This window comes from Mirounga leonina, unplaced genomic scaffold (assembly GCF_011800145.1).
Source record: "Mirounga leonina isolate KUSES-001 unplaced genomic scaffold, KU_Mleo_1.0 Mir_125, whole genome shotgun sequence".
NCBI classification, from domain to species: domain Eukaryota; kingdom Metazoa; phylum Chordata; class Mammalia; order Carnivora; family Phocidae; genus Mirounga; species Mirounga leonina.
The window spans coordinates 23,475,245-23,502,501 of NW_023270305.1; the positions used below are offsets into that span (position 1 = coordinate 23,475,245).

The 27,257-nt window shown below is 37.4% G+C and overlaps 1 protein-coding gene across 4 annotated transcripts in view; it reads right to left on the bottom strand.

Moving 5' to 3' along the window:
- Positions 1-3,564: 3,564 nt before the first annotated feature.
- Positions 3,565-27,257, bottom strand: part of ATL2 (atlastin GTPase 2) — a 61,864-nt gene continuing 38,171 nt past the window's right edge. For 3 of the 4 annotated variants that reach the window (XM_035000941.1, XM_035000943.1, XM_035000942.1), the window contains exons 3-13: positions 20,816-20,950; positions 20,432-20,536; positions 16,672-16,722; positions 16,313-16,369; positions 14,762-14,854; positions 12,337-12,475; positions 11,447-11,574; positions 10,270-10,326; positions 8,615-8,686; positions 7,517-7,948; positions 3,565-5,406 (exon numbers count right to left, since the gene is read on the bottom strand). In XM_035000941.1, coding sequence (XP_034856832.1) covers positions 5,287-5,406; positions 7,517-7,948; positions 8,615-8,686; positions 10,270-10,326; positions 11,447-11,574; positions 12,337-12,475; positions 14,762-14,854; positions 16,313-16,369; positions 16,672-16,722; positions 20,432-20,536; positions 20,816-20,950 — 1,389 coding nt within the window. In that variant the 3' untranslated portion in view covers positions 3,565-5,286. Of the gene's footprint in view, positions 5,896-5,990; positions 6,006-7,516; positions 7,949-8,614; positions 8,687-10,269; positions 10,327-11,446; positions 11,575-12,336; positions 12,476-14,761; positions 14,855-16,312; positions 16,370-16,671; positions 16,723-20,431; positions 20,537-20,815; positions 20,951-27,257 lie in introns of all 4 variants that reach the window. The other variant, XM_035000944.1, reaches the window with a different exon arrangement.

The window sequence follows — 27,257 nt, forward strand, 5'->3', positions numbered from 1 at the left end:
GTGCCACAATGGGGCCAAGGATGTGTATGTATAAAGTAATAAGTGTAGTGCTGGACCGCTGCATCTAAGGAGAGTAAGAAGGGAAGTGAGACGGGGTGACATGCACAAAGAAGCAGTGGGGCCAAAGGAGGAGATAGATTTGAAAGGATTAGAGAATGTCTTGAAAGGGAATACGGGAGTAAGGGAGCTGAAAGGATGAGGAGTGATTGCTGTCAAAAATCTAGCCTTTGGGGGCAATGAGTTCTACAGCAGGAGGCTGACTTATGAACGGATGGAGATGGAGTGGAAGGAGAGACCTTCAGAGCTGAAAAAAATCATGGTGTGGGATGGGGCACTTACTGGAGGGAAGGTTGCCAAGAATGACCATAAAAGGAGCAAAAAGACTGTAAGCGTCGTGCTATAGTTATAAATGCAGGAGGGGGCAGTGGTGGGGAAGTCAGTAGATTGCCCACAGTACACTGCGGTGACGAGTGGAAAATTCTGACTACTCTGAAAAAGCTGTTTTGTTTGCTAAAAGAAAAAAAAAAATGAAATCAGCAATGGAGCACAAGGACATCTAACCCTCCTTTAGTACCTGAAGAATATAGGGTGTGGGGAAAACCAGCCTTGAGTGGGCTGCACAGGAGACATTCAGCTGGGAAAGTGGAAAAGTGGAAAAGGAAACCAGGTTTCAGTTCAGGAGAGAAATGAAAACACACAGATTTTTGGGCAAATTTGCTAATAACATATAGTGGATTATTACAGAGTACAAAGAAAGGGAGGGGGAGGCAGGGAAAGGTTAAGGTTGGGGCAAGAGTAGGTAGTGGTTCTCAGTCCTACCTGCACAACAGAACCATCTGGGGAATGTTTAGGATACTAAGGCGGGGGCCCAGAACACCTGGATCACAATCTCCAGGGGTGCTATGATCCTGACACATAGAGTTGAGAACCACTGGCTCAAGTGATATGTGAAGCACTGTGGAGATAAATGACTTCATTTTCTGACGCTGAATGGGGGAGACGAGTGGTGAGGCATGATGGGGTTGGTCCCAGAAGCACTGGTGGCGGGACGGTATTCTCAAGTACTGCTAGAGAAGACAGAATTTGGTACAAGACTCCTAGAGGGCAGTGATTTTACCTCCAGGAGTTTGTTCCAATCTCCTGGTTATTAACAGAGAGGCGCATGGTCATCCACTGCTGTATTATTAACACAGCAAAAATGAAAACGTCAAAGATGCAATGCTATGAAATGTCAAAGTGTCAACGTAAAGATTAACAAAATAAAATGCAGTCATTTACAAAACTTAGAATATGATTTACTGTCATGAAAAAAGATTCAGGATATATTAAATAGAAAATGCAGTTTCAAAAAAACCATTATGGGGGCGCCTGGGTGGCTCAGTTGGTTAAGCGACTGCCTTCGGCTCAGGTCATGATCCTGGAGTCCCGGGATCGAGTCCCGCATCGGGCTCCCTGCTCGGCAGGGAGTCTGCTTCTCCCTCTGACCCTCCTCCCTCTCATGCTCTCTGTCTCTCATTCTCTGTCTCAAATAAATAAAAATAAAAATCTTTAAAAAAAAAAAAAAACCATTATGTATATAGCAGGGTATCAAATCGAGAGACCCTGACTTTTACACACCAACACAGATAACAGACTGGAAGACCTTTAAGAAAGGTACCAGTGTTCATCTCTGACAAGTGCCAAGTACTAAGGGTGACTTTTTTTATATTTTGAAAATTTCTTGCACACAGTTTACATTGATAGAAAATAGACTTTTGTTTGGGGCGGGGGTGGTGGTGGTGGTGGATTATTTAAAGAAATGGGTTTACAATCAGTCTGAATTCCTACTATTTCCAAGGAGAATTTGGTCTGGCCCAACCTGTTTCTGGTGACAGGAACATAACACGGGCTTTGAAGTATTAAGAAAAATCATCTCAAACTTGGAAATGAAACAGAAGACCGTACACCCTGTCCTTTCAAATCCCAACAGGGGCACTGTTGTAACATGCCTGCCAACGGGATTTCTTACTCGAGGACAGTGGTTCTCAAAACGTAATCCGAGGACCTCTAGGAGTCCCCAGTAGACTTTTGGGATTCTGGGAAGATCCTCCTTTTCCAATTACATAACTGTGTGAGGCCAGATTTTCTTCATATACTTCAACCAAAACAACATATTGCAACATACGAATGTGGAAGCTGATAATGAGAATCCAGCTGTCTGCTAAGCCAGTTAAGTGTTCTATTTGCAAACATGTAAAATAATGCCTTTTTTCCCTGAGAGAGAGGTATAGAAGTATTCTCTCCATTTTACAGATGAAGCAGTAGAGGCTAAGCTGTCACATAGTGTTTACCCAAGTCCATAAAGCATGAAGGGGTGGCGATGGGACCAAAGCTCAGTTTTAACTCCAAGGTCCATCTCCTTTTCCTGAAATTAAAATTTAAGTATGCTTCCAAGTTTTTAAGTAGTCTTTACATTTTGTGACTGGGAAGTCTAAACTAATGCTCAAATGATCCCCACCCCATCCCCCAAACAAGTTAGCGATGGACAAGCTTCAGGAAGCCATTTATCAGAGTACTGGCCAAATAAAGGCAGAGCATGGAGCACTAAAACAAGAAAGAGTGCAAATTTTCTATTCCTGCTTCCGAAACACCCTTCACATTTTATTATCTGACTCTCTCACCAATCCTGTGGTAGGGAAAAACTCAAAAAAGAAGAAAACTATTAAGCAGCAATCCAAGGTCTAATTGTTCTCTCCTCAAAACCCCATTTACTCTCAGAAGAATCAAAGCCGTCACATGAGCATAAAGAATTACTTAGTGCGGGCACCTGGGTGGCTGTTGGTTAGGCGACTGCCTTCGGCTCCGTCATGATCCTGGAGGCCTGGGATCGAGTCCCGCATCGGGCTCCCTGCTCGGCGGGGAGTCTGCTTCTCCCTCTGACCCTCCCCCCCTCATGCTCTCTCTCTCTCTCATTCTCTCTCTCTCAAATAAACAAATAAAATCTTTAAAAAAAAAAAAAAAGAATTACTTAGTGGCCTAGGAAAATGTCTGTTACATGGGGGGGGAGGGGGGGAGGTCGTCTCACTGGGCATGAAGCCTGCTTGGGATTCTCTCTCCCCTTCCACCTCTACCCCCACCCCACCCCTACACTCACTCGCTCTCTCTCAAAAAAAATTATATATATATAATATATGACAGACTCAGCAGGGTCGTGAATGATTGTCCCTTCCACAAAAGTAAATTATTTGTGTCTTAATTAGGAAGATAAATCACTAAGTACTTCTTTTTTAAAAACTTTCCATATTATATGGGTTACTATAAAATTGTACCACAGCAAATGCACTAACACCAAAGTTTGATCAGTCAACAGTTTTGAATATTGCTTCTTATTTAACAGTTACTTTCAGAGTCTTCCAGCTGAAACCAAATTGTTTTTTTCTTGGAATTCTTCATAGAATCTTACCTTCTTTGTGGAAAACACATTCTCCAACAAGAAATACTACCAAATCCATGGTCTAGATTTCACAACTCTTTTGTTTTGTTTTGTTTTAAAAGGTAAGCTCTGTGTCTTTAAATGCAGAAGAATTGCTATTATACAACAAACTTTTTATTTTTTCATTCATAAAAACAGTCCACAGCATTCATAAAACAGGGTGGTAGAAGAAATAAAAAGACTTTTCAAGTGGATTCTTTATGTTTTAAGAACAGATGAGTTGGTAGCTAGCAATTTAATACAGATGGAAACAATACAATCCATATAAAAACAGGATTTGAAAGGAGGAGGGGAGGAGATTATACCAACCGAAGTAAATTTAGAGCTTTCAGGCATGCAACTCAACATCTGAATTTTCTTCACTTAAAAACCAAACTAGGTGCTTTAATAATAGGTGTCTATAAAGAAGGCTACAAAAATATTGCAAAAATGTTAGCCTTACATATACCACACACACACAAAAAAAAAAGTGAGAGAAAGAGGGAGAAAAGAAATTAACAAATCCCCAGCTACACCTAGGCTAATCACAAGTTTTCCCTAACAGAGACAGACAAAGAAAAATAATTTTTACAAGCTTAGCTTTGGGTACAATACCTTAGAGCTCTCACGTGGGTGTTTTCCTGCTCATACTCTTTTCAGTATAAACAAACATGGTTTATGTAATGGAATACATACTTGAGGGATTCCTTAAAAAAGAATCACAAGTTTCATTTTATATATACAACAAATTTTTAATTATGTACTGAAAATAAATTACAGGAAATAACTTTAAAATGCAACAGAGGACAGTCACGATAAACATTCCCATTGACTTCCCTTGGTGGGGGAGGGGAGGTGAGATTGCAGTGCTCAAGGAAGATAAATATCACAAATATATCAAAAACTTCAAATTGTCTATGCATTCACACACTGACATGAGCCACAAACATTCCTTCACAGGGACTGTACTTAGCCTACCACAGAACCAGATTTTGCCATAAACTACAAAACTTTTAATACAAAATCGTATTTATATATTTATAATTCATATACATGCCCTATCTGTGATTTTAGAAAATAAAAGCTACACACTGTACAGACACTCTTAACTCATAGCTGTAGGCAACATTTTTGGATGGAATTTCTCCCCCAATAAAATTAATGGCATATTTTATGTACATGAAGGCTAAACTGCATAAAGACAGTTCAGTTTCCCAGATATGCATCTCCTTTTAGGGCAGGTTTATAAATTTAAAAAGGCAAGACAAATGTACACCTCAGAATCACTTTCTTAGCTACGAGAGTTGTCATGTAATTTCCGTGAAATTTCTGATACATGCACGTATGTAATACTGGTATTGAAGGCAGTAAAGCAACATGTACTTTTCATGTAGTGGCTCGATAAAGGCTTCATTGTCTTCTGATCTGGTTCTTGATACAGTGATTCATAACTTCATGAAAAATTAAAATTTCAATGGGACACTGGTGTTAAAGAGACTCTAAATAGACTTCTTAAAATATTTCCCTGAAATATCCTTGTACACAAGACAAATTTCACCAACATTAGATTAAAAGGAAAAAAAAATAAAAGAAACATGGCACAAATGTGCATGATAAACTAATGCTCCTCAGCCAATCTCCATGTCTTAGGAGCCAAGAACAGAATGTTTAAAACCAACAAACAATTTTCACACTCTGTGGCAGCCATCTGTGAAGCCAGTTATACTAAACTACTTCTACAGTTGATTGTAAACTTTGGTTTATTTTTATTTGAGTTCTCATTGAACAGCAAGCATGAAAAAAAGGGAGAGTGGAGTCCATGAGGAGACGAACTGTCAGTCTGTCTTTAATCTGGCATGATGAGACACCTGGTCAGTCAGGCCTGCTTTGATAGAGTTTGTTACAGACTGCCTTATGTTTTCCTCCATCAAATTATCACCCAGAGGCTTCAATACCTGTGGTATGAGAAATGTGCAAAACAAATAAAAACATGAGGTAAAAAAAGAGTTACATATAAAAATAGATATAAAAATTCAATTCAAAGCAATGACGAAAATAACCAGGAATGTGGGAAATAAAAAGATGCTTCTCCCAAAGAAAGTTATGATGCTACAAATAACGCAGTTAGACGCTTGATAATGCAACATAAACTACTTTCGTCCTATTCAAACCATTCACAATTCCTAGGAGACGGATGTGCAATTCCATACCCTATATGCAGCATCAAATCTGGTAAGTATACAGCATTTATGCAGACCGGCCCAGACGGTCCTGCTTATTGTCCTACATGTACAAGTGGGAACACTTCAGATAGAGATAAAAGTTAAAAATACTGTCTAATTTTTCTTCTTGTTATTGTTGGATGACAGTCTCTGTCGCTGTGCTGATGAAAGAGCACGATGGACCATTCGACGTCTAGTAACTTCAAACAGTTTGGAAAACACCTAAAACATGGAGTGATTCGTTAGGACAATGACTCAGAGTGCCTTGAACTTAAAGAGTTTAAGACTACAAGAATCTGAGACTGTGGGTTTCTCACCTTCCTGGGACTCCTCTGAAGCAAAAGAAAAGAGAAATGCAAGAAAATTTAGGCAAGGTTTGTTGACACAGCACAGATCTTCTCTGACTAGTGATCAACTTACCTTAACTACAATGAAAATACTTTTACACACTTTAGATTCTTCCATTTAATTGTTTTGTAATAATGGTACTTCTAAAGTCCTAGAATCAATGCTATATAGGAGAATGACTGGTTTTCAAAGTAAGACACTGTACAATGATTAAAATTCATGCTGCAGAAAATTAGTAATGGTCCAAAATTTTTAAGTAGATAATTTCTTTTAAAAAAGTGAGATTGCTGATAGCTTTTTGTCCATCCTCTATTAGAAGGTATCAAAGGAATATGAAGAGAGATTTTTTTTGAGATAAAGGGTTAAATTTAACAAATATCCAAACACAAGCTTCCAAATCAGATCCGAATAAATCGAGCATTTCTCTGGAGAATAAATACAAAATCCAAATTAATATAGTGGGTCACTTTATAAAATAATAATGACATTATTAACAAGAAAAGTCAATACCCAATAAACCTTCCTCAAAAAATGATTTACTTCTTCAGTCTTTAAATTTAAAGCCAAAACCAACATGAACCTGCATATCCTAGATCTTCAAATAAGCCCAATACTTCATCAGCCCAGAAAAGATATCTGAAAATGCCTATTATACTGTCCATCAATAATAATATCTGCAGCTTTCATTCTGATCCTCGACATGATGCTCAAGTATTTCACGATGATCATTTTAATGACAACATCCTTAAATGGAATTTTCTGAACACAGGCAATTCCAGCACAGTTGGCCAATATACAACATGGTTTTCCTTAGTAGATTCTTGTCAGGCCCGACTCTGAATTCTGGTTTGAGGTAAAGATTATGATTTGAATTCTAGTTGAGGTAAATGATTATGATTACGTGAAGCTGGTTCTCTTTGTAGCACTTTGTTCATTAGTGTTTCCACAGAAGTTGAACAAAATTCGTTTGGTGAAAGAAAACCCTATAGGGTTGTTCCTTGTCGTGCATCAGTAAATCACCACTATCTTCATGGAAGGCAACAAAGACCTGAATGCCATCCAATATTTTTCCTCAAATATTAAGCATGCATTGCTTTTTGCCAGTATTACTACAAAACTTCTTTTGCTTTCCTAAAGCACTGCACTTCCAAATTTCTCTTCCTTACACTGACTGTATTTTCTTTCCTCTAAGAAAAAAATCCTTAGAGACTCTGGCCCTGCCCATGGTCTGGCATCATCAGGCCTATGACTAAGAATCTATCGAAAGGATATTACAGATTTCAGCCAATCAAAGCACACTATAATTATGACTTTAAGAAAAAAATTCTCCGGTTCATAATTGATATTCAGATTATACAACCAAACAAAACAGAAAACATCCTTTGACATTCCTCATATAAAGGAAAAGTAGGTGTTTGCAAATACTGCAGGAGAAGGGTGGGGAAGTGTCACGGGGATGAAATTAGTCACTGAAAACCAAAAGATAGATACCAACCTGTTCCCATAGAGTTTCAGCAATCTGATCAATCACTGTTCCAATTTCTCTGAACTCCCCAGAGTATTTTACATATGCCCAAGTACAAAGAGATGTCAGTGCTAACCCCATGATAAGGTTACACAAGACGGCTATAGAGTTTAGGCCAATGAAGCCAGTCAGTCCTGAGATTATATACATAGCAAACATGACTGCAAACAGTGTGGCAGGAGTACGAGCAGCATAGAAGATATTTTTGCCATCATTGTGCTTTATAAAATTTGCATAGGTTTCTTCAATTTCAGCTTCAAGCTGGTCCTGATAACGATGGCAGAATTCATCTCCACCCATTTTTTTTACTGAACGAAACTGTTTAATCGCCACTTCCTTGAGATCCAGGTGTTTTCGCTCCAGATCTGAAGGTGCAATGTAAGGCTTGTCCCCACCACATACCTGTCCAGACAGGATTACAGAAGGATACATTACAGGCTAGAAATAATTCACACTTGAAAGAAGCTCCCTGCTCACAGTTTTTAATCTCAAAAAGCCAAGCCACCTACATAGTTGAGTTTTAAACTTATTCATAATACCTCACACATAATCATAACTTATTTCTTATATGTTTAACTGACTCAGGCAAAATAAATCTTCCAAGTATGACTAATACCAGTAAAGACAAAAACAATTACACTGCAATCTGTACCTGACTTCACTTGACCCACCAACACACCATGAGAATACAGAAAGACTGCTGGCAGAAAGTGGGTAAAAGAGAACACAGAAAAAAGGTACTTTAATGTTCAAGTTAGCAAGGTTAGCACATAAGCTGCTATTGGCCTTAAACTAGTATTACATCAGAAGCTACTAATAAGAGCACTCTGAATCACGTGTCAAAACTATTTTAGTATGATTTGTATAATAACCTGCCACCTGTATCCTGCACCCTGCACTCTAACCATGTGAATTATTTTCTTAGTTTATTCCCAGCAGAGATGATAAAAGGGAATCAGGGAATGATGTAACCTGACAATGCATAAGGAGCGCAAATTAGTTCAATTATTTTAAATGTAAAAATCCTCTCTCTCACTCTAGCGTCAAATTTAAATGTTGGTTACAAACCTGCTCCATACTTTTGCAATAGATCTCTCTTGCTCCTGCTACTGCAGCAAGATTATTAGCTTCAGCTGTTGCCTAAAAAAAAAAAGTGCCAATTTTATGCAAAAGATACTCAGTGGCTCTATAAATTCTAATTAACACAATAAATTATATATAATGAACAAGCCTGAAAATGAACCAGAGAAAACATTATCAACTTCCAGTTTTCCTTTCCAATGGAAGGGAACACCAGTGTAAAAGATAAAATAATTGCTTCTAATAGGACTGCCTGTCTAATTTTGTTTTGCTTAGGTTTATTAAAATGGGTATGTAGGGGTGTCTGGGTGGCTCAGTCAGTTAGGTGTCTGACTCTTGGTTTCAGCTCAGATCATGATCTCAGTCAGGGTCATGAGATCGAGCCCCGTGTTGGGCTCTGTGCTCAGCGCAGTGTCTGATATTCTCCCTCCCTCTCCCTGCCCCTCCCGCTTGTACTCTCTCACTCTCTCTCTAGAATCTTAAAAAAAAAGAGTTTGTACAAAACACCACACATGCTCAGTAAATAACAGAGAAATAGACACAACCCTAAATTTGTCAAGCCTCCAGATGTACAGAACCAAGAATCAGAGATATGCTTGATCTCTCATATCAGTATTACACAAGAGACTTTAAATCCACAAAACTGCTTATTGCAGGAGTTTTAGAAGAAAATACTGTTTAATCTACTATAAAACTGAGAAACTGCCCAAAATAGCAAATCTTTAAAAATATGAACTAGATATGTATCTGAAAAAAATTAAACATAAATTTGAGTGAAAAATTAACAGTATGAACGCAATAACATAAAATTTACTAAGAACAGATTGACATGAATGTAACGTTAATTATTCTTGATTCCTTAATTAAACTGTTTTATCTTTTTTAAAAAAAATGAACTAGGTTGGGGCACCTGGGTGGCTCAGTTAAATGTCTGCCTTTGGCTCAGGTCATGATCTCCCACTATCAATAAATACAATCTTAAAAAAAAAAAAATGAACTAGGTTAAAATAACACTGTCCCAAAAGAACACTTCCCCCCCCCAAGATTTCATTTATTTATTTATTTGGCAGAGAGAGAGAAAGAGAGAAAGAAAGCGAACAAGCAGGGGGAGCAGTAGAGGGAGAAGCAGGCTCCCCACAAAGCAGGGAGCCCATGTGGGGCTCGATCCCAGGACCCCAGGATCACGACCTGAGCCAAAGGCAGATGCTTAACCGACTGAGCCACCCAGGAACCCCCAAAAGACACCTTTTGAAAAAAAAAGGGAAAAAAACCTAGATGCACTAGAAGCAGCTCTAAATCCTTATGAGGAAAAATATGCCTTATTTCAAACATTCACTGTCAAAGACTCAGAGAACAGAAGAAATTTGGTTTAGACAGGCCCATTTTAAGCCATCTCCTGCAAAAGCAATTTTTCTACACTTTTCCAGCAACTAAAGAGAAGGTACTGAAAACTCTCATTTCTGATGGCCTATGTGTGTGCAAGGTCTGCAATCATATAAAAACTTCAGGGCCCAAGACGTGTATTGCCTTAAATATTTGAAATTTATTTGCATGCAAAGAAGCATGATCCCATTTCCAGCATTTATCTCTAAACGAAGACTTTTCTCCTTCATAAATAAATATATGTATAACACACACACTACCTGAAGCATGGACTTTGGATGTGGAAGTTCCTCTCCTTGGTAAATTTTAATGTAAGCCTAAAAATAAAAAGACATTATACTGGCAGGTTAAACAACTTGGCTCTACAGAAGAAAAACATTAAATATAAAAATAATTCATACTTTTAAAAGGAAAAGTCTCGAAAAAAAATGGAAAAAAATAAATAAAAGGAAAATGAAGGCTTAAAAATCATACACTCTCATTTCCAAAGTTAACTCTGTTCTCAACTCTATTAAAAACACATGTTGCAAAAAAAAAAATACCTTGCTAAATTATACCTTAATGTTTCTAAATATAATTCTAACTTACATACAAATTATCTCATATTTAAAAGTTATATATACAATGAAAAGAAATCCCTAATTCTCCCCTCCTGCCATTGTTTTAAATGTTAGAAAACATTTTTACTCAGTATTTCACTTTGACCAAGTTAAATTATATTTCAGTTCAAGGAAAAAAATTACCTAATTTATGCTTTAAGAGTAAGAAGGATTAATTAGTTCATATAGGAACTGTTCATCTCAACTTTTTACTGCCTCTAAATGCGTAACTAAACAAAAATAGTATGAAAATGACCATCAACTAACTGTCCAATAAATAACCAAAATTACACTCTTAAGTTAACTGTAATTTCCCTTCCATTTCTCTGTAACTACTATGAGTAAGAAGAACTCTGACAATGGTCTTGCTCTGGCAAGCAAGCAATGATGACTAGAAAAGAGCAGAAAGGATAAAAAAAAATCTATGAATAATTTACTTGAACTCAGAAACCAGTTTTGTACTTTCAGCTGCTCTTATCAAGTCCTCAAGAACTCAGAGAGAAGGCTTTTATGAGAACTCAAGATGCAGAACTGCACTCCCAATATCTATCATCATTCACAAGTGAGAGTGGTATGACAATTATATGTTGAATGGTCTTCTCTCTGTATCAGAGCTGGAGAAAAAGTAGGTAATTCCATAAACAAGCAAAATCACTGTCTAAGAGATACAAGTTGTCTGCTATTATTTTATATATCCTTAAAAATTGATCTAGCCAATTCAAAACAAAAATTATAAATTTCATTTTTCTGCTTTATAAACATACATATGAACATACATATGAGTTTTAAGTCAGCTATATTTCTGAGACAAAGTCATTTAATGTGGGAGTTTTCCTACCTTAAAGTATTCTACAAGATCTCTACAAGTGACTTTAGATCCACTTATCTCTTTTTCTACCAAATTCTCAGGTGCAAGCAGCAATGGAACCAGGTTTCGAAGTTCTCGTTTAAAGTCTTCATCAATATCTAACAGATAATGAGATAAAAGGCAACACCTTAGTGAAAAAAAGAAAGATTAAGGGAGTCCCCACCGGTACACGTTCCTAAAATTCTGTTTCATGAAACACCAATATACAGTGTCTATTACTTAAGTAGATTCATTTAAAAAAACTCATCCAAACACATCATATCTCCCCTTACTCTGCTACTCCATTTCCCTCATCCCCCAATAATTCTTTAAGCTCAAATAATAAGTTGTGGACTACCAAAATAAATTCCATATCCTTTTCAAAAGGCAAACAATTCATGAAATTGTACTAAATTTTAATACTAGATTTTGTTTTTCGAGCTATACTCTAAAACTTTCATTATTCCTCCAGCCTTTTGCCATCATGCTCCAATCCAATCCTAAAATATACTCAAAAAATTTTATCATCCCTAAAACAGAAACTTGAATCTGATTACATGAATACAATATATTGGTAAAACATTTTAAAGACTGCAAACAGATGAAATACTGAAATGTTCTCAGCCTTCGGAATTTATAGGACACTAGTGCTGAGCAATAGACCACATAATAAAATATGCTAATCCATACACTAGACAGTCAAGGACAAACCAATGGAAAGCTAGACAGACCACACAGAGCATTAAAATCACCTCATTAACCAATGCATCAAAATGTGTCCCAGTATAAGACAGAAAATTTAAGGAACCATGTATTTTTTTTTTTAAACTCTCAGCCTCTAAAAAGTAAGTTCTGATTTTAGCAAGAATGGGAATTCCCACCTTTCAATCTCCCATCAAAACTAGGATTAGTTGCAACTTTAAGACCAGGATGTGGCAAAAGGAAGCAACCAAGATTTGAGAAACAATTGTGAATGTGCTTCCTTACATTCTGTAGCTCTTCATGTTGATTTTGTTTTACCTGAGGGTAGAAGGAGACAGGTGAAGGTGCAAAGAGGAAAAAAAAGTTTTAAAGAAAACATACACCCATACTCACAAGTGTGCACACTTAACTCAGATGCTACTCCAGATGGGTTTTTGACAACAAAAAATTTTACTAAAGACCCATTTCTGACCACTTTGGTAAGATCCCACTTTGTCTTAAAACTTAGAAAAGATGTTTTTTCCCGTGTTAGCTGCCAACGAATGAAAAATACAAATAATTAGGGGCGCCTGGGTGGCTCAGTCGTTAAGCGTCTGCCTTTGGCTCAGGTCATGATTCCAGGCCCTGGGATCAAGCCCCGCATCGGGCTCCCTGCTTGGCGGGAAGCCTGCTTCTCCCTCTCCCACTCCCCCTGCTTGTGTTCCCTCTCTCGCTATGTCTCTGTCAAATAAATAAATAAAATCTTTTAAAAAAGAAAAAAAGAAAAAAAGAAAAAAAAGAAAAATACAAATAATTACTCGTAATATCCCACACCAGACTAACAAGGAGTGGTTGTGGTTTACAAACCAGTAAATAAATTAAGAAATTGCCTTTCAAGTACTTATAACGGCAAAGAGAAAAACAAAGTACTAATTTGCCTACAAATAAAAAGGTCAGCCCCTGAGCAAAATAACAGCTAAACTGGAAAAGATCCAGTGCAGTCCAAAGGACTTTTGAAACTTATTGGAATTTCAGTACTTACCCCAAATAATTATTTATGATTTATGCTAGTTATCAGTGTTTTGGGGAGAGAGACTGCTATTTTCTGGAAGAAAATCTTAAACTCAGATTTTTTTAATAACTACTTATCCCAGTATAACTCACATACGCTTATCCCAGTATAACTTACATACGCTCTCAAGGACGCTTCTCAAACACCATTTTTAAAAAAACATGCACCATTTATAATCAACAAAACCTGGAAACTACCTAAATCTCCATCAAGAATAGAATGAAGAAACTGTTGTCTATTCATACAATGGAATACTGCATAGCAATGAGAATAAATGAATTAAACTACATGCAACAGTATCTCAGAAATACTGAGCAAGAAGCTAGACACAAAAAGGATACATGTTGTATGTGATCCCTTTCATAAAAAGTACACACAAGGCCTGTTAGAGGTCAGGAGAGTAGTGGAGGGTTTAGGGGGTAGCGGATGGAGGTTGGGTACTTCTGGGTGCTATTACATGGCTATGTTCATTTGTATAAATTCATCAAGCTGCACACTTAATGACTTGAGCACTTTCCTGTATCACTTTAGTAAGATAAAAATCTTGTCTTTGAAGTATATAATTCTGAGTTTAGTTAGTATGCCTGATATGCTTTGTGTTCGTTTTTTCTGAAAAAACCAGAAAGATGACTGCAATTATCTCTGACAATAGGGTCTGGAAATGCCTTTCAAATATCCAAGAATGAGGAATTGGTTTTAATCTTCTTTTAGTGATAAGAAAATTATACCCAAGTTTTTGAATGTGGTTGAAAAACTACATGCATCATCCTATAGGCAAAATTTTATTAATCAAAAGAGAGGACCCTACTACTTATGAATTAAGGGATTTTCACATAACTTTTATATATGAGAGTAGATGGGTGTATCTGACCTGAGGGTTTCCCCAAGTATTTCCATGGGAGGGTACGTTTAGGAACAAAGGATCATGTTTGTGAGGTTATTTTCTAGGAATGCTTTAGTGTAGCATGTTGCATGGGCCAGGAATCTGGATATTTGGGTCCTAGTCCCAGCTATCAACAGTTAAGAGACCAAAGGCAAGTCACTTTTCTGGGTTCAGTTACATTATATATTTTAAAAAGAAAGCTGAGTTAGATGATGTTTAAGATCCCTCTTCTATCTCTATAGGCTGTCACTCTAGGAGACAGTATTCTTTGGAGAGAGGGTCTCACATCATGTGTTCAATGTATGCACATTATATTATCCAGTCTGTCCCAAATGTTCGAAAGGTCAGTTGGCCAGAAAGAGATACACATGCAAGTAAATCAAAAAAGTTAGTCTCCTTCAAACTTTTATCCTTTGAATATTGATTTATAGTTGGTTCTAAAGAGAAATACTTGTTCCTTAATTTCTATTCAAGGGCACTGGCCTCTTTGGCAAGAATACAACCAATTTACTTTTCATCAATTCTGTATGGAGCCACCTAGGCTAACTTGGGATGTGCAATTTACGGTGGCGACACTTAAGAGACTGGAAATGTAAGCAGCAGTCCAGACAGCCCGCTCCTTCATCTGGCTTGGTGCTTATGCTCTCCTCACTAGGAAATGGGGGCTTACCTGCAATCTCTTTTCAAGGAATTGTTTTCCACCTTCCAAACCATATGAATGTTCATAAGGATAACTCCAATCCCGAATTAAAAACATTAATGTCTACAGACAGAAAAAAGTAGAAATCATTTCTTACAAAGTTTTATTAAAAAAAAAAAATCACTATTTAACAATCATGCACTCCCTTAAACAATCCTTATCAAAAGTTATAGTAACAAATGGTTAATACTGCTCATAGTTCTAGCAAGGTCCTACTTAAGTCTACAACACTCCCAGCCCCTACACCAAACAATTGCTTCCGTTTGAGAACTTCATGGTATATGAAGAAAGAGTCACCACAGGCAATAATACAGGGTCTTAAAAAAATGAACAAAAGGCGTATCAGGGCATATAGATCATAATTTTAAGTCAAGGTTGTATAACTAAAAGACCAACTAATCTAATTCTAGACTGATTCTCTTCACTCAATTTTTAATTTATATATGCTTAGGTTTCTCAATCTCAGCCTTACTGATATTTTGAACCAGACAATTCTTAGTTGTGCGTGGCTGGATGGTGAACAGCATTTCTGGCCTCCATGCACTACACCAGCAGCATTAACCTCCCTCCAAAACTGTGACAACCAAAAACGTCTCCAGACATTGGCAAATGTCCCAAGTGACAAAATTAACCCAGTTCAGAAAAACTGATGTAGGCCAACTAGAGTGTATTTCAACCATATATACAAAATAAAGCCATAACCTGCCCCATATCTCATAAAAGTGACCACCTGAACCACATAAGACTGAGACAATCGACGTAAACCCACCCATACTAAGAATCACCAGCAAAGCTGTCACACAGAAAGGACTTCACATATTGATGAGCAAACAGGGTGGAGTCATTCTCACCTACTGTAACACATCTGACTAAATAGTCAACTTATAATGCCAACTTATAAATTACACTTACTTTAAAAAAGAAACTATCTGAAATTAGCTTTGCTTTTTTCTTTTAAATTTAAATCTCTGTCATAACAGGACTCCACAGAAGCAAGCAGAGCATATGCTTCTCACACAACTCCACCCAGGTTTATTTCTGACTTAATATTCTGTACCTGGCATTTAAAAGGAATAAAAACATATGGGGATTGAGGGGGTGGGAGGAGGGGAGAGATGTAATAAATTGTGAAACTTTTCTGTATGAAACCAAGAAAGAGTAACAGGACTAACCTCAACTTGTAATATACCACCAAGAAACAAAACAAAAAAAAACCCCACTAATATTTTGTAATAGTTTCCTACGTACAAAAGAAATTTACATGACTGTCTCAAGTTGAGGAAATAACATCTAATTAAGAGAAATATTAACCTCTCAATCTAAGTGTTAGCAATCTAACTATATCATTTGTTCTCTTTCCTACTGTTAGCCTACTATTAAGGTGGTAATGACATAAGTTTCAACTCCACTGAATCTGTTGCTAAAAATGAATTTGTTGTAATATCTTCAGACTTAAAAGATAAGGTGGCTTGATGGCTTTTTATACGTTAAGTTTTTAAAAATGATAAAATACTTATTTACCTGAAATGGTTTCTGGTAGATTTCTTCCATTGCAAGTCTGCCGTACTCTGTAAATAACTATTAAAGCAAGTTATTTAAATTAATGCCCCCAAAGAGATTCAAAGAAGACACTGTAGAGCCATTCTATGTCAAATGAGACAGACATCAGAGCCTTTAAAATCATTTGAAAGTCAAGCATTTAATTTTCTAACAGACTGGGTATACCCTAAAATTTCTTCTAGTTAAGAAGTTATGTATCAGTTTAAAACCATATAATACTGAATTTTCTTACACTGTAATAGGCTTCTAGATGGAAAGCCACAATTAAGTAAGAATTATATTTTCCATTCTTTGACACACATTCTTTGAGAAATACATACTTGCAAGTGTTGAAGATCATCTTCTTGAATATTCTGAGACAGATTATATACCTGTTAAAACAAAATTATGTTTTTATTCATTTTTTTAATACCCACCTGTACGTAACTTTATTTGTAGAAATGAAGATTATTTTATATGTCAGCACAAATGAATCACTTAGTCATTAGCTTAAGAAGTGGCACATGAAAAGGATTTTCTCTTTCTTCCTAACAGGATAAAACATTAAGGGGGGAAAAGTGGTGGTAAATTATGTAAAAATCATGAATACATACATAAGCGGTCTAGAAAGTAGCAGACATTTTTAAAAAGTATATTACGTAAAAAGATGTTTTTCTCCTTTTCTAAGTTTTTTTAATGTTATGACATGATCATTTATTTTTAACAGAGTGAAGATTGTTTCCACAATTATTTTTCTAAGTCAATGAACGTGAGGGGCATAGTTCTGCAAAGATTAATATTCCTCCCTGGTATAGAGTGTGTGTGTGTTTGTATATGGACAGATAGGCATAGTTTAGTTACTTGGTGGCTGCCTTGACTCCCTGGTATAATCGGGTGTGTGTGTGTGTGTGTGTGTGTGTAAAAAGGTATAGTTTATAGTTATTTGGTGGTTGCCTTGAGTAGTCTGTGTGGTGTGTGTGTGTGTGTGTGTTTTGGATGGATAGAAAGGTACAGTTTATAGTTATTTGGTGGTTGCCTTGAGTAGTCTGTGTGTGTGTGTTTGGGTGGATGGATAGAAAGGTATAGTTTATAGTTATTTGGTGGCTGCCTTGAGTACCATCAAGTCTACATGGCTTTTTTCTACTTTAAATAAACCATCTGTCTTAATAACTTAAAATGAAAATTTTACCAGCCTATGATAGCTGAAAAAAATAACAGTAGGTGGCACTCTTGCCCTTTCTAGAATGTTTTAGGAGGCTTTCCAGGGCACAGAGCCCAGAGCTGATGGTCTACGTGTTGTCAAGGAAGGGAAACCGGAGAAAAGACTGGAATTGCAAAAGAGGCCCAATCCTTCCCAGTCAGGTTAAAAAGTGACCTAGGCGGCCGCATGGCTAAGTGGGTGTGCGCAGATGTCACCTCTGCTGAGAAATAACTAATGTCTAAGAAAACAGGGTTATTCCAAAGATAGAACAATTTGTTCTAACGGCAAATAAGTGATAATCTAGCTGAATCACTTGGAGGTCAAGAATATAAACAGCCAAAATAGGACAGCAAACCTAAAATGACATTCTCAGCTGACTATTTCTAAACATGGTACTTAAAAAGTAATTAATAACTGAGGTGATTATACTAGAGCTAAACTTAAAATGTGAAAGCATGACCAACCTATTCTTACCCATAGGAGCCTTAGCTTTTAGAAAACAGGTCGAGCTACTTTCACCAGTCAGGGCCAGGTTGCAAATGGCAAGAGAAGATTTGTTTATCTTAGATCATTAGTACTTAGCATACTGCCTTTTACTTAATAGATGTTCAACAATTATTTGTTGTAAGAATAAATGACAAGAGGACTTGTCATTGATCTATCAACCAGATAATGTATGTAAGGAAGAGAAATCTAGCCTCAAAGATGAGGAAAAAAGCAATGATGAAAATAATTTTCACCTTCATTATTGATAGTTTACAAAGTATTTTCTTATGCATTATCTCATTTAGATCTTATTTCTGCCTCCACACAACCGTCACACGTAAGATGGGTAAAATCCTCATTTTACAGATTAAGAAAGTGGCACAGTGGCTTTAAGTGGTTGTCCAAAACCAGGTCTCCCATACTATCATAAAGTTGAATAAATAAACAAGAGAACAGCAAGGTACCAATTTCAGGACAGAGAATTCGCTCATTATAATTTACGGCAAGCCACGAAGGCAGCTTATCCGAAGCACACGATGACTGGCTTCTGCTTGCCTCATGCCTCAAGGGAACGGCAGCAGTGCCACCTTGCAAGATCAGAGGGAAAAGGTAGAATGAAATGGAGAAAAGATACTGGAAGGGTCCCCAAAGCATCACTCAACTGGTAGTCCAGAGCTCCCCAGCCCTACAAAAAACAAAAGCCAAGCTGAAAAGTACTCCTTTTTTATCTCATAATAATATCCCAATTCCTTTCCATTCTGACAGCTAGATACTTCAAATTGAGGAAGGAAGGAAATGGACCTTGTATCAAGACTGGACATATGTTCCAGATATTACCAGAAAGCAATACAAAAATTCCAAGACACTGTGACAGTTATCACCTATGATCTACTATCAATAAGAAACATCATCTCAAAAGGAGCACATACTTCTACTATTCACATATATACTTCTGGGTACATCATCCCCAGCTAGCACTAACCAACACACTCAATAAATTCTTCAGCCAGAGAAGCATCAACCACAGATGATCTCAGGAAAAAGAAAGTAAAGAGATACAAAATGACATGTGGTGGTTTAATTCAGTCTATCAGCCTAAATTATACAGAAAAGAGATGGACTAGCTTGAAGTGATTAGAACTTGATATAATACCAAACACAATTAGAGTACAAAGTTAAGTGAAAAACAGAAGGGATTTTACTAAACAGTTCCTTTAAGTCCTTAGTGTATTACAGAAATAGCACATACATTTCCTAAGTTAAATATGAATTAATTCTTCCACCTCTACCACCATTAGTTCAAATAATAAAGTACTAGATGTCATACATATCAAGTAGAAAACTAAGTTTAATTACTTTAAAAACTAAGTTTAATTTTTCTTTATTGGTTTAACCAAAACATAAAAGACCTACTCTACACCTTAATATATCTGGGAACCGTATGACTGAATTCAATTAAAGATGACATGCAATATCTTTTCCTTTAAAAAAAAAAGAAAAAAAGCACAGGGGTGCTCAGTGAGTTAAGCCTCCAACTCTTCACGTCAGCTCGGGTCATGGATCCTGGGGCTATGAGATCAAGCTCCATGTCGGGCTCTGTGCTCAGCGCAGTCTGCTTGAGATTCTGTCTCTCCCCCTGCCCCTCCCCGCTTTCATGTGCTTTCTCTCTTGCTTTCAAATAAATGAACAAATCTTAAAAAAAAAAAAAAAAAAAGTATAGGTGCTATAATGAAAAACCAAAGGGATTGGCTATTGGTTTATTACTGAAGTATGAAATTTCACATTGTGAACCAGAAAAGCATGGAAATATAAATGACCAATAAGAAATGTAAATAACTCTAATTTTAATCTTTTTTCTTTAATCAAAAGACTTTTGTTTTCAATGTGCATCTTTTTTTTTTTTTAAAGATTTGACAGAGAGAGACACAGCGAGAGAGGGAACAGAAGAAGGGGGAGTGGGAGGAGGAGAACCAGGCTTCCCGCTGAGCAGGGAGCCCGACGCGGGGCTGGATCCCAGGACCCTGGGATCATGACCTGAGCTGAAGGCAGACGCTTAATGACTGAGCCACCCAGGCACCCCTTCTTTTTCTTTTTCAAATTTTTATTTAAATTCTAGTAAGTTAACATACAGTATAATATTGATTTCAAAAGAATTTAGTGATTCATCATTTATATGTAACACCCAGTGCTCAACAAGTGCCCTCCTTAATCTCCATCACCTATTTAGCCCATCCCCCACCCCCTCCCCTCCAGCAACCCTGTTTGTTTTCTATAGTTGAGTCTTTTACCATTGTTTGCTTCCTTCCCCTCCCTTTACCCTATGTGACCTGTTTTGTTTTCAAAAAGCATTTTAAGAAAGAGCAAAGGTATTAGGATTATCTGAACTGATCAGACCACAGCATTTCATGTCTCACCTGGACAGAGCTAGTCATGGTGCTCAGAGCGAACACCGTTGCACAGTCTTTGATAGTTGACTGGCTATCAAAGGCACCCTGGGTATCCATTAGCAGCACAGCCACCTAGGAATTTAAAAGTTTAAAATATTAAGTAAAATATTCACCAATAGTGACTATTAAAACAAAATTTAAAATGATAAATGTCAAAATCAGTAACTAAGTCAAGAAAAGTACTCTAAGCTAAATATCTCACACATTTTGACATAATAACCCATATATGTTATGTTGAAGTTATCAGACATTAATAGTTCTGTGCTATTTTGCTCTTTAATACCAGGAAATAGCTCAAAAAAGAATATGGAAGAAAAAAAAAACAGTAAGAAAGTATAAACAGAATTTTACTTTCGTTCCATTAGGTCTGTCGATTACAAATACTTCATTCCAGACTTGTATGCCTGTTGTTTCTCTTTCACAACCACCTCGCCATGTAAAGCCAGTCAATGGTTCATTGTTTCCACCAATCCAACTTTGGGAATCCTATCAAAGTCAAGCATAAATGTAAAATAAAACAAAAAATTAAGAACTAAGGAGAAGTGTAAGAAATCACCCATTCTTTATTTTACAGGTGAGGCAGGTAAGTCCAGCAAGATAAAATACATGGTAACATTACACAAATAGTTACAAAAGCAATCCCAAGTCCCATCTGAGGTGCTTTGCCTTAGAGCTGCAGTCTCCTACAAACCGAACCTTCTCAAATCTCACATTTTTTACTCTTCAGGCTTCTAGATAGGTGAGGTCATACCCACTCCCATTTTGAAGATTTCCTATGTTTAAAAATCCTAAAAAGTAGATACCAGCTATTGTGACATCTCCTCGTACAGATAAGCAAAACGAAGTTCCAGAAAGAATGGCTGTCAGAAAAGCAATGCTCTCTTAGAATAGCTTATACTAAAATGTTTTCACACTGCCTTAATTTTCTCTTTAAAAAATATCAAGTTTAAAAATAACCACAACACTTGCTTGGAACCTGATTCAAATAATCCAATTAGTTAAAAAAAAAAAAAAAAAAGGCTTTTTTTCAAAACCAAAAGGGAAATCTGAACCCAGACATGGTATTTTACTAGGCAGTACTAAATCACAGTAAAAATGATTGCTTGGTGTGATAACAGTATTGTGGGTAATACTAACAATAACAGAGTTCTTAACTGTTAAATAGTCAAGTATTTACGGTGAAAAAATAAACCTGGCATATGCTTTAAAATATTCCAGCAAAAAATAAAAGGGCAGGGAGGTATACAGATGAAACAAGACCAACAAAATGTTGATACATATATTGGGGTTCATCATACTATCCCATCTTTGGGTAAGTTAAAATTTCCATAATAAAATGTTCTAACTAAAACCACAGGGCCAGTGGGAATGTAAGCTGGTGCAGCCACTCTGGAAAACAGTATGGAGGTTCCTCAAAAAGTTGAAAACAGAGCTATCCTACGACCCAGCAATTACACTACTGGGTATTTACCCCAAAGATACAAACATAGTGAACCGAAGGGGCACGTGCACCCCAATGTTTATAGCAGCAATGTCCACAATAGCCAAACTATGGAAAGAGCCTAGATGTCCATCAACAGATGAATGGATAAAGATGTGGTGTATATATATATAATAGAACATTATGCAGCCATCAAAAAAATGAAACCGTGCCATTTGCAATGATGGAACTAGAGGGTATTATATGCTAAGCGAATAAGTCAATCAGAGAAAGACAATTATCATTGGATCTCACTGATATGAGGAATTTGAGAAACAAGACAGAAAATCACAGGGGAAGGGAGGGGAAAATGAAACAAGACGAAACCGGAGGGGGAGACAAACCGTAAGAGACTCTTCATCTCAGGAAACAAACTGAGGTTTGCTGGAGTGGAGGGGGGTGGGAGGGATGGGGTGGCTGGGTGATGGGACACTGGGGAGGGTAAGTACTATGGTGAGCGCTGTGAATTGTGTAAGACTGACGAATCACAGACATGTACCCTGAAACAATACATTATGTTAATAAAATAAATAAATAAATAAATAAAACCACAGGGCCAAATAGTTATAATTAAATATTGTAAAATAATATAAAAGTTAATATACCATAAGATAATTTATCTGGAAAGTTAATTCTAGGACATAATGTGTAAGTTTGACAGATATCAAGACCCCTATACTTTAGCCTACATACCCTTTACTCAAAGTACCCCACAGGAAAAATTCCTTTGTTTCAGAAATACTTCTAATAAGCTTAGACACATAGTCCAAAACAGATAACAAAGCTCACATTATGAGTAAAGATGTTTAAGGTAGGCTCAATGAGGGAATGAAGCAATTTGTGAAAAGCAGATTGAAGGTGGAAAAAAAGTGGATACCTAATGTGAAGATCAGCCTTAAACTTCAAACCATCTATAATGATTATTATTCCACAAAACTCCCATCCCCCGTAGGTTACCAATCTTATCAATTACAAAATTCTCTTGCACTCTTCTTCACCTTTCAGAACCTTCCAACTTAAGGCCCCCTCATCTCTCTACTGGTGACAAAGCTGCCTCATGGCACGACTCCATTCACACTATATACTAAGGATTGTGCTTCAGGAGGGACCCTTCACAGTGATTAGAGGAATAATGGTACCCCCTAAACAAGCACAATGGTGGTCTTGCCCCGGACTATATTTTGGATGCTCTAAAAAGGTCTTCCTGCACCTCTGTGCTATACTCTCCAACCCATCCTCCCATAGTCACTTAATTTTCTCAACAAGAAATGGAATCATGCTACTGTCCTAAAAGTCATCTGTGGGGGCGCCTAGATAGCTCAGTCAGTTAAGCACCAGACTCTTGGTTTCAACCCAGGTCATGATCTCATGGGTGGTGAGATCGAGCCCTGAGTCAGGCTCCGCGCTCAGCAGGTAGTCTTCTTGAAGATTCTCTCCGTCTGCCCCTCTCTCTCTCAAATAAATAAATAAAACCTTAAAAAAAAGTCACCTGCAGTTCTCCATTTACCTACAGAACCATCTAGAATCTGTTGCATACAACCCACCTTCAATTTACTTTTCCTACCTCTGCTCCTGGTATACCGTATAGTACCCCCAGCACACCACACACACACACTCTTCCTGTTTCTACCATACCAAAAGGGTCACTATTCCAAGTATGTATGTTGTTTAGCATATCTATACCTTTGTTCCTTCCACCTGTTCTCTGCCTGGACTGGGCCAGCACTCAAGAATCTCCAAGTTTTCCGAACTCCTAAAAAATACTGTTGACACTACAGGTGGTTATCCTTACACCTGCATTTGCACTGCATTTCTTGTGTAAGTCTTGAAAGCACACACTATAAATTCCACCTGTTTACCAAACTGCTCCTACCAAAGTGTCTTACCCCATTTTAGGCTCTCACATGTGGCTTCTCATTCCCCTAACAATGCCAAAGCGGTACTTAATAAATTGATTACTTTTAAAAGGTCCAACCCATACAAATAACTTAAAAGAATCCACCCTGTTAGAGAAATCGATTTTTCTTCTATATTTTACTTATTTGTCTTATTTCTCTATCTCCTCTAAGAAAATATAAGTTCCATAAGGAAGGAAGTTTTGTCTGTTTTTTATTTTTTCCTCAAAACATAGAACAGTATTCCAGGACATAGAATAATGCCTGGCCTGTAGTAGGCACTCAAAATATTTGTTCAATAAATGAACACATAAAAAATTTTAATTACTATGTGGAAAACCCAAAAGACTCCACCCCAAAACTGCTAGAACTCATACAGGAATTCAGTAAAGTGGCAGGATGATATAAAATCAATGCACAGAAGTCAGTGGCATTCCTATACACCACCAACAAGACAGAAGAAAGAGAAATTAAGGAGTCAATCCCATTTACAATTGCACCCAAAACCATAAGATACCTAGGAATAAATCTAACCAAAGAGACAAAGGATCTGTACTCAGAAAACTATAAAATACTCATGAAAGAAATTGAGGAAGACACAAAGAAATGGAAAAACGTTCCATGCTCATGGATTGGAAGAACAAATATTGTGAAGATGTCAATGCTACCTAGAGCAATCTACACATTCAATGCAATCCCCATCAAAATACCATCCACTTTTTTCAAAGAAATGGAACAAATAATCCTAAAATTTGTATGGAACCAGAAAAGACCCCGCATAGCCAGAGGAATATTGAAAAAGAAAAGCAAAGCCGGTGGCATCACAATTCCGGACTTCAAGCTCTATTACAAAGCTGTCATCATCAAGACAGCATGGTACTGGCACAAAAACAGACACATAGATCAATGGAACAGAATAGAGAGCCCAGAAATGGACCCTCAACTCTATGGTCAACTAATCTTCGACAAAGCAGGAAAGAATGTCCAATGGAACAAAGACAGTCTCTTCAACAAATGGTGTTGGGAAAATTGGATAGACACATGCAGAAGAATGAAACTCGACCACTTCCTTACACCACACACAAAAATAGACTCCAAATGGTTGAAAGACCTCAATGTGAGACAGGAGTCCATCAAAATCCTAAAGGAGAACACAGGCAACAACCTCTTTGACCTCAGCCGCAGCAACTTCTTCCTAGAAACATCGCCAAAGGCAAGGGAAGCAAGGGCAAAAATGAACTATTGGGACTTCATCAAGATAAAAAGCTTTTGCAAAGCAAAGGAAACAGTTAACAAAACCAAAAGACAACCGACAGAATGGGAGAAGATATTTGCAAATGACATATCAGATAAAGGGCTAGTATCCAAAATCTATAAAGAACTCATCAAACTCAACACCCAAAGAACAAAGAATCCAATCAAGAAATGGGCAGAAGACATGAACAGACATTTTTCCAAAGAAGACATCCAAATGGCCAACAGACACATGAAAAAGTGCTCAATATCGCTCCGCATCAGGGAAATCCAAATCAAAACCTCAATGAGATACCACCTCACACCAGTCAGAATGGCTAAAATTAACAAGTCAGGAAACGACAGATGTTGGCGGGGATGCGGAGAAAGGGGAACCCTCCTACACTGTTGGTGGGAATGCAAACTGGTGCAGCCACTCTGGAAAACTGTATGGAGGTTCCTCAAAAAGTTGAAAATAGAGCTACCATATGATCCAGCAATTGCACTACTGGGTATTTACCCCAAAGATACAAAAGTAGGGATCCGAAGGGGTACGTGCACCCCGATGTTTATAGCAGCAATGTCCACAATAGCCAAACTGTGGAAAGAGCCAAGATGTCCATTGACAGATGAATGGATAAAGAAGATGTGGTATATATATACAATGGAATATTATGCAGCCATCAAAAGGAATGAGATCTTGCCATTTGCAACGACGTGGATGGAACTGGAGGGTATTATGTTGAGTGAAATAAGTCAAACAGAGAAAGACATGTATCATATGATCTCACTGATATGAGGAATTCTTAATCGCAGGAAACAAACTGAGTGTTGTTGGAGTGGAGGGGGGGGAGGGATGGGGTGACTGGGTGATAGACACTGGGGAGGGTATGTGCTCTGGTAAGCGCTGTGAATTGTGCAAGACTGTTGAATCTCAGATCTGTACCTCTGAAACAAATAATGCAATATATGTTAAGAAACAAAAAAAAAAGAAGAAGAAGAAGAAGGTAGCGGGAGGGGAAGAATGAAGCGGGGGAAATCGGAGGGGTAGACGAACCATGAGAGACGATGGACTCTGAAAAACAAACAGGGTTCTAGAGGGGAGGGGGGTGGGAGGATGGGTTAGCCTGGTGGTGGGTATTGAGGAGGGCACATTCTGCATGGAGCACTGGGTGTTGTGCACAAACAATGAATCATGGAACACTTCATCTAAAACTAATGTTGTAATGTATGGGGATTAACATAAGAATAAAAAAAAAAAAGTTAAAAAAAAATTTTTAATTACTAAGCTTTAATGTATCATTTCCTTTTGAGCATGCTTAAGAGATACGGAAGAAATATGTCCCTTTTATTATTCCTAAAAACAATTACACAGACAAAACAGTAAAAATAAATTTTAAAAATGTGTGACCGAAATCACAGGCTAACACGTTTGTTAAATTTACCCTCTCAAAAATTTTAAAAAGAACTGATGCCTCAAAAAAAATAATAATAATTTTTTAAAAAATCTATTGACTATATATCATCTTTTCTTGGTTTACCCTGTTAACAGAATGTTTAAAAACCAGTAAACTGATTAGTCAATAAAAGGATGAAAGAGGAGCTCAGTGAGTTGGGGGTCTGACTCTTGGTTTGGCACAGGTCATGATCTCATGGGTCATGAGATCCAGCCCCAAGTCAGGCTCCTGCAGGGACCCTGCATAAGATTCTCTCCCTCTGCCCCTCCCCCCACTCGTGTGCATTCTCTCTCTTTCTAAAATAAATAAATCTTTTTTAAAGAAAAAAAGGATGACACGTAAAACTTGAAGTTAAGAAGTCTATCACTGGGGGTGCCTGGGTGGCTCAGTCGTTGAGCGTCTGCCTTTGGCTCGGGTCATGATCCCAGGGTCCTGGGATCGAGCCCCACATTGGGCTCCCTGCTCGGCGGGAAGCCTGCTTCTCCCTCTCCCACTCCCCCTGCTTGTGTTTCCTCTCTAGCTGTCTCTCTCTCTGTCAAATAAATAAATAAAATCTTTAAAAAAAAAAAAAAGACGTCTATCACTGTATCATAAAGAATACTGGTAAGTTCCATAAAATACATTTACACATTCACTCAGCAAGTATTCACTGAACCCTTACCACGTGCCAGCTACTGCTCTAGGTCCTAGGGCTACAGCAGTGCACAAGAACATATATTCCTGCCCTC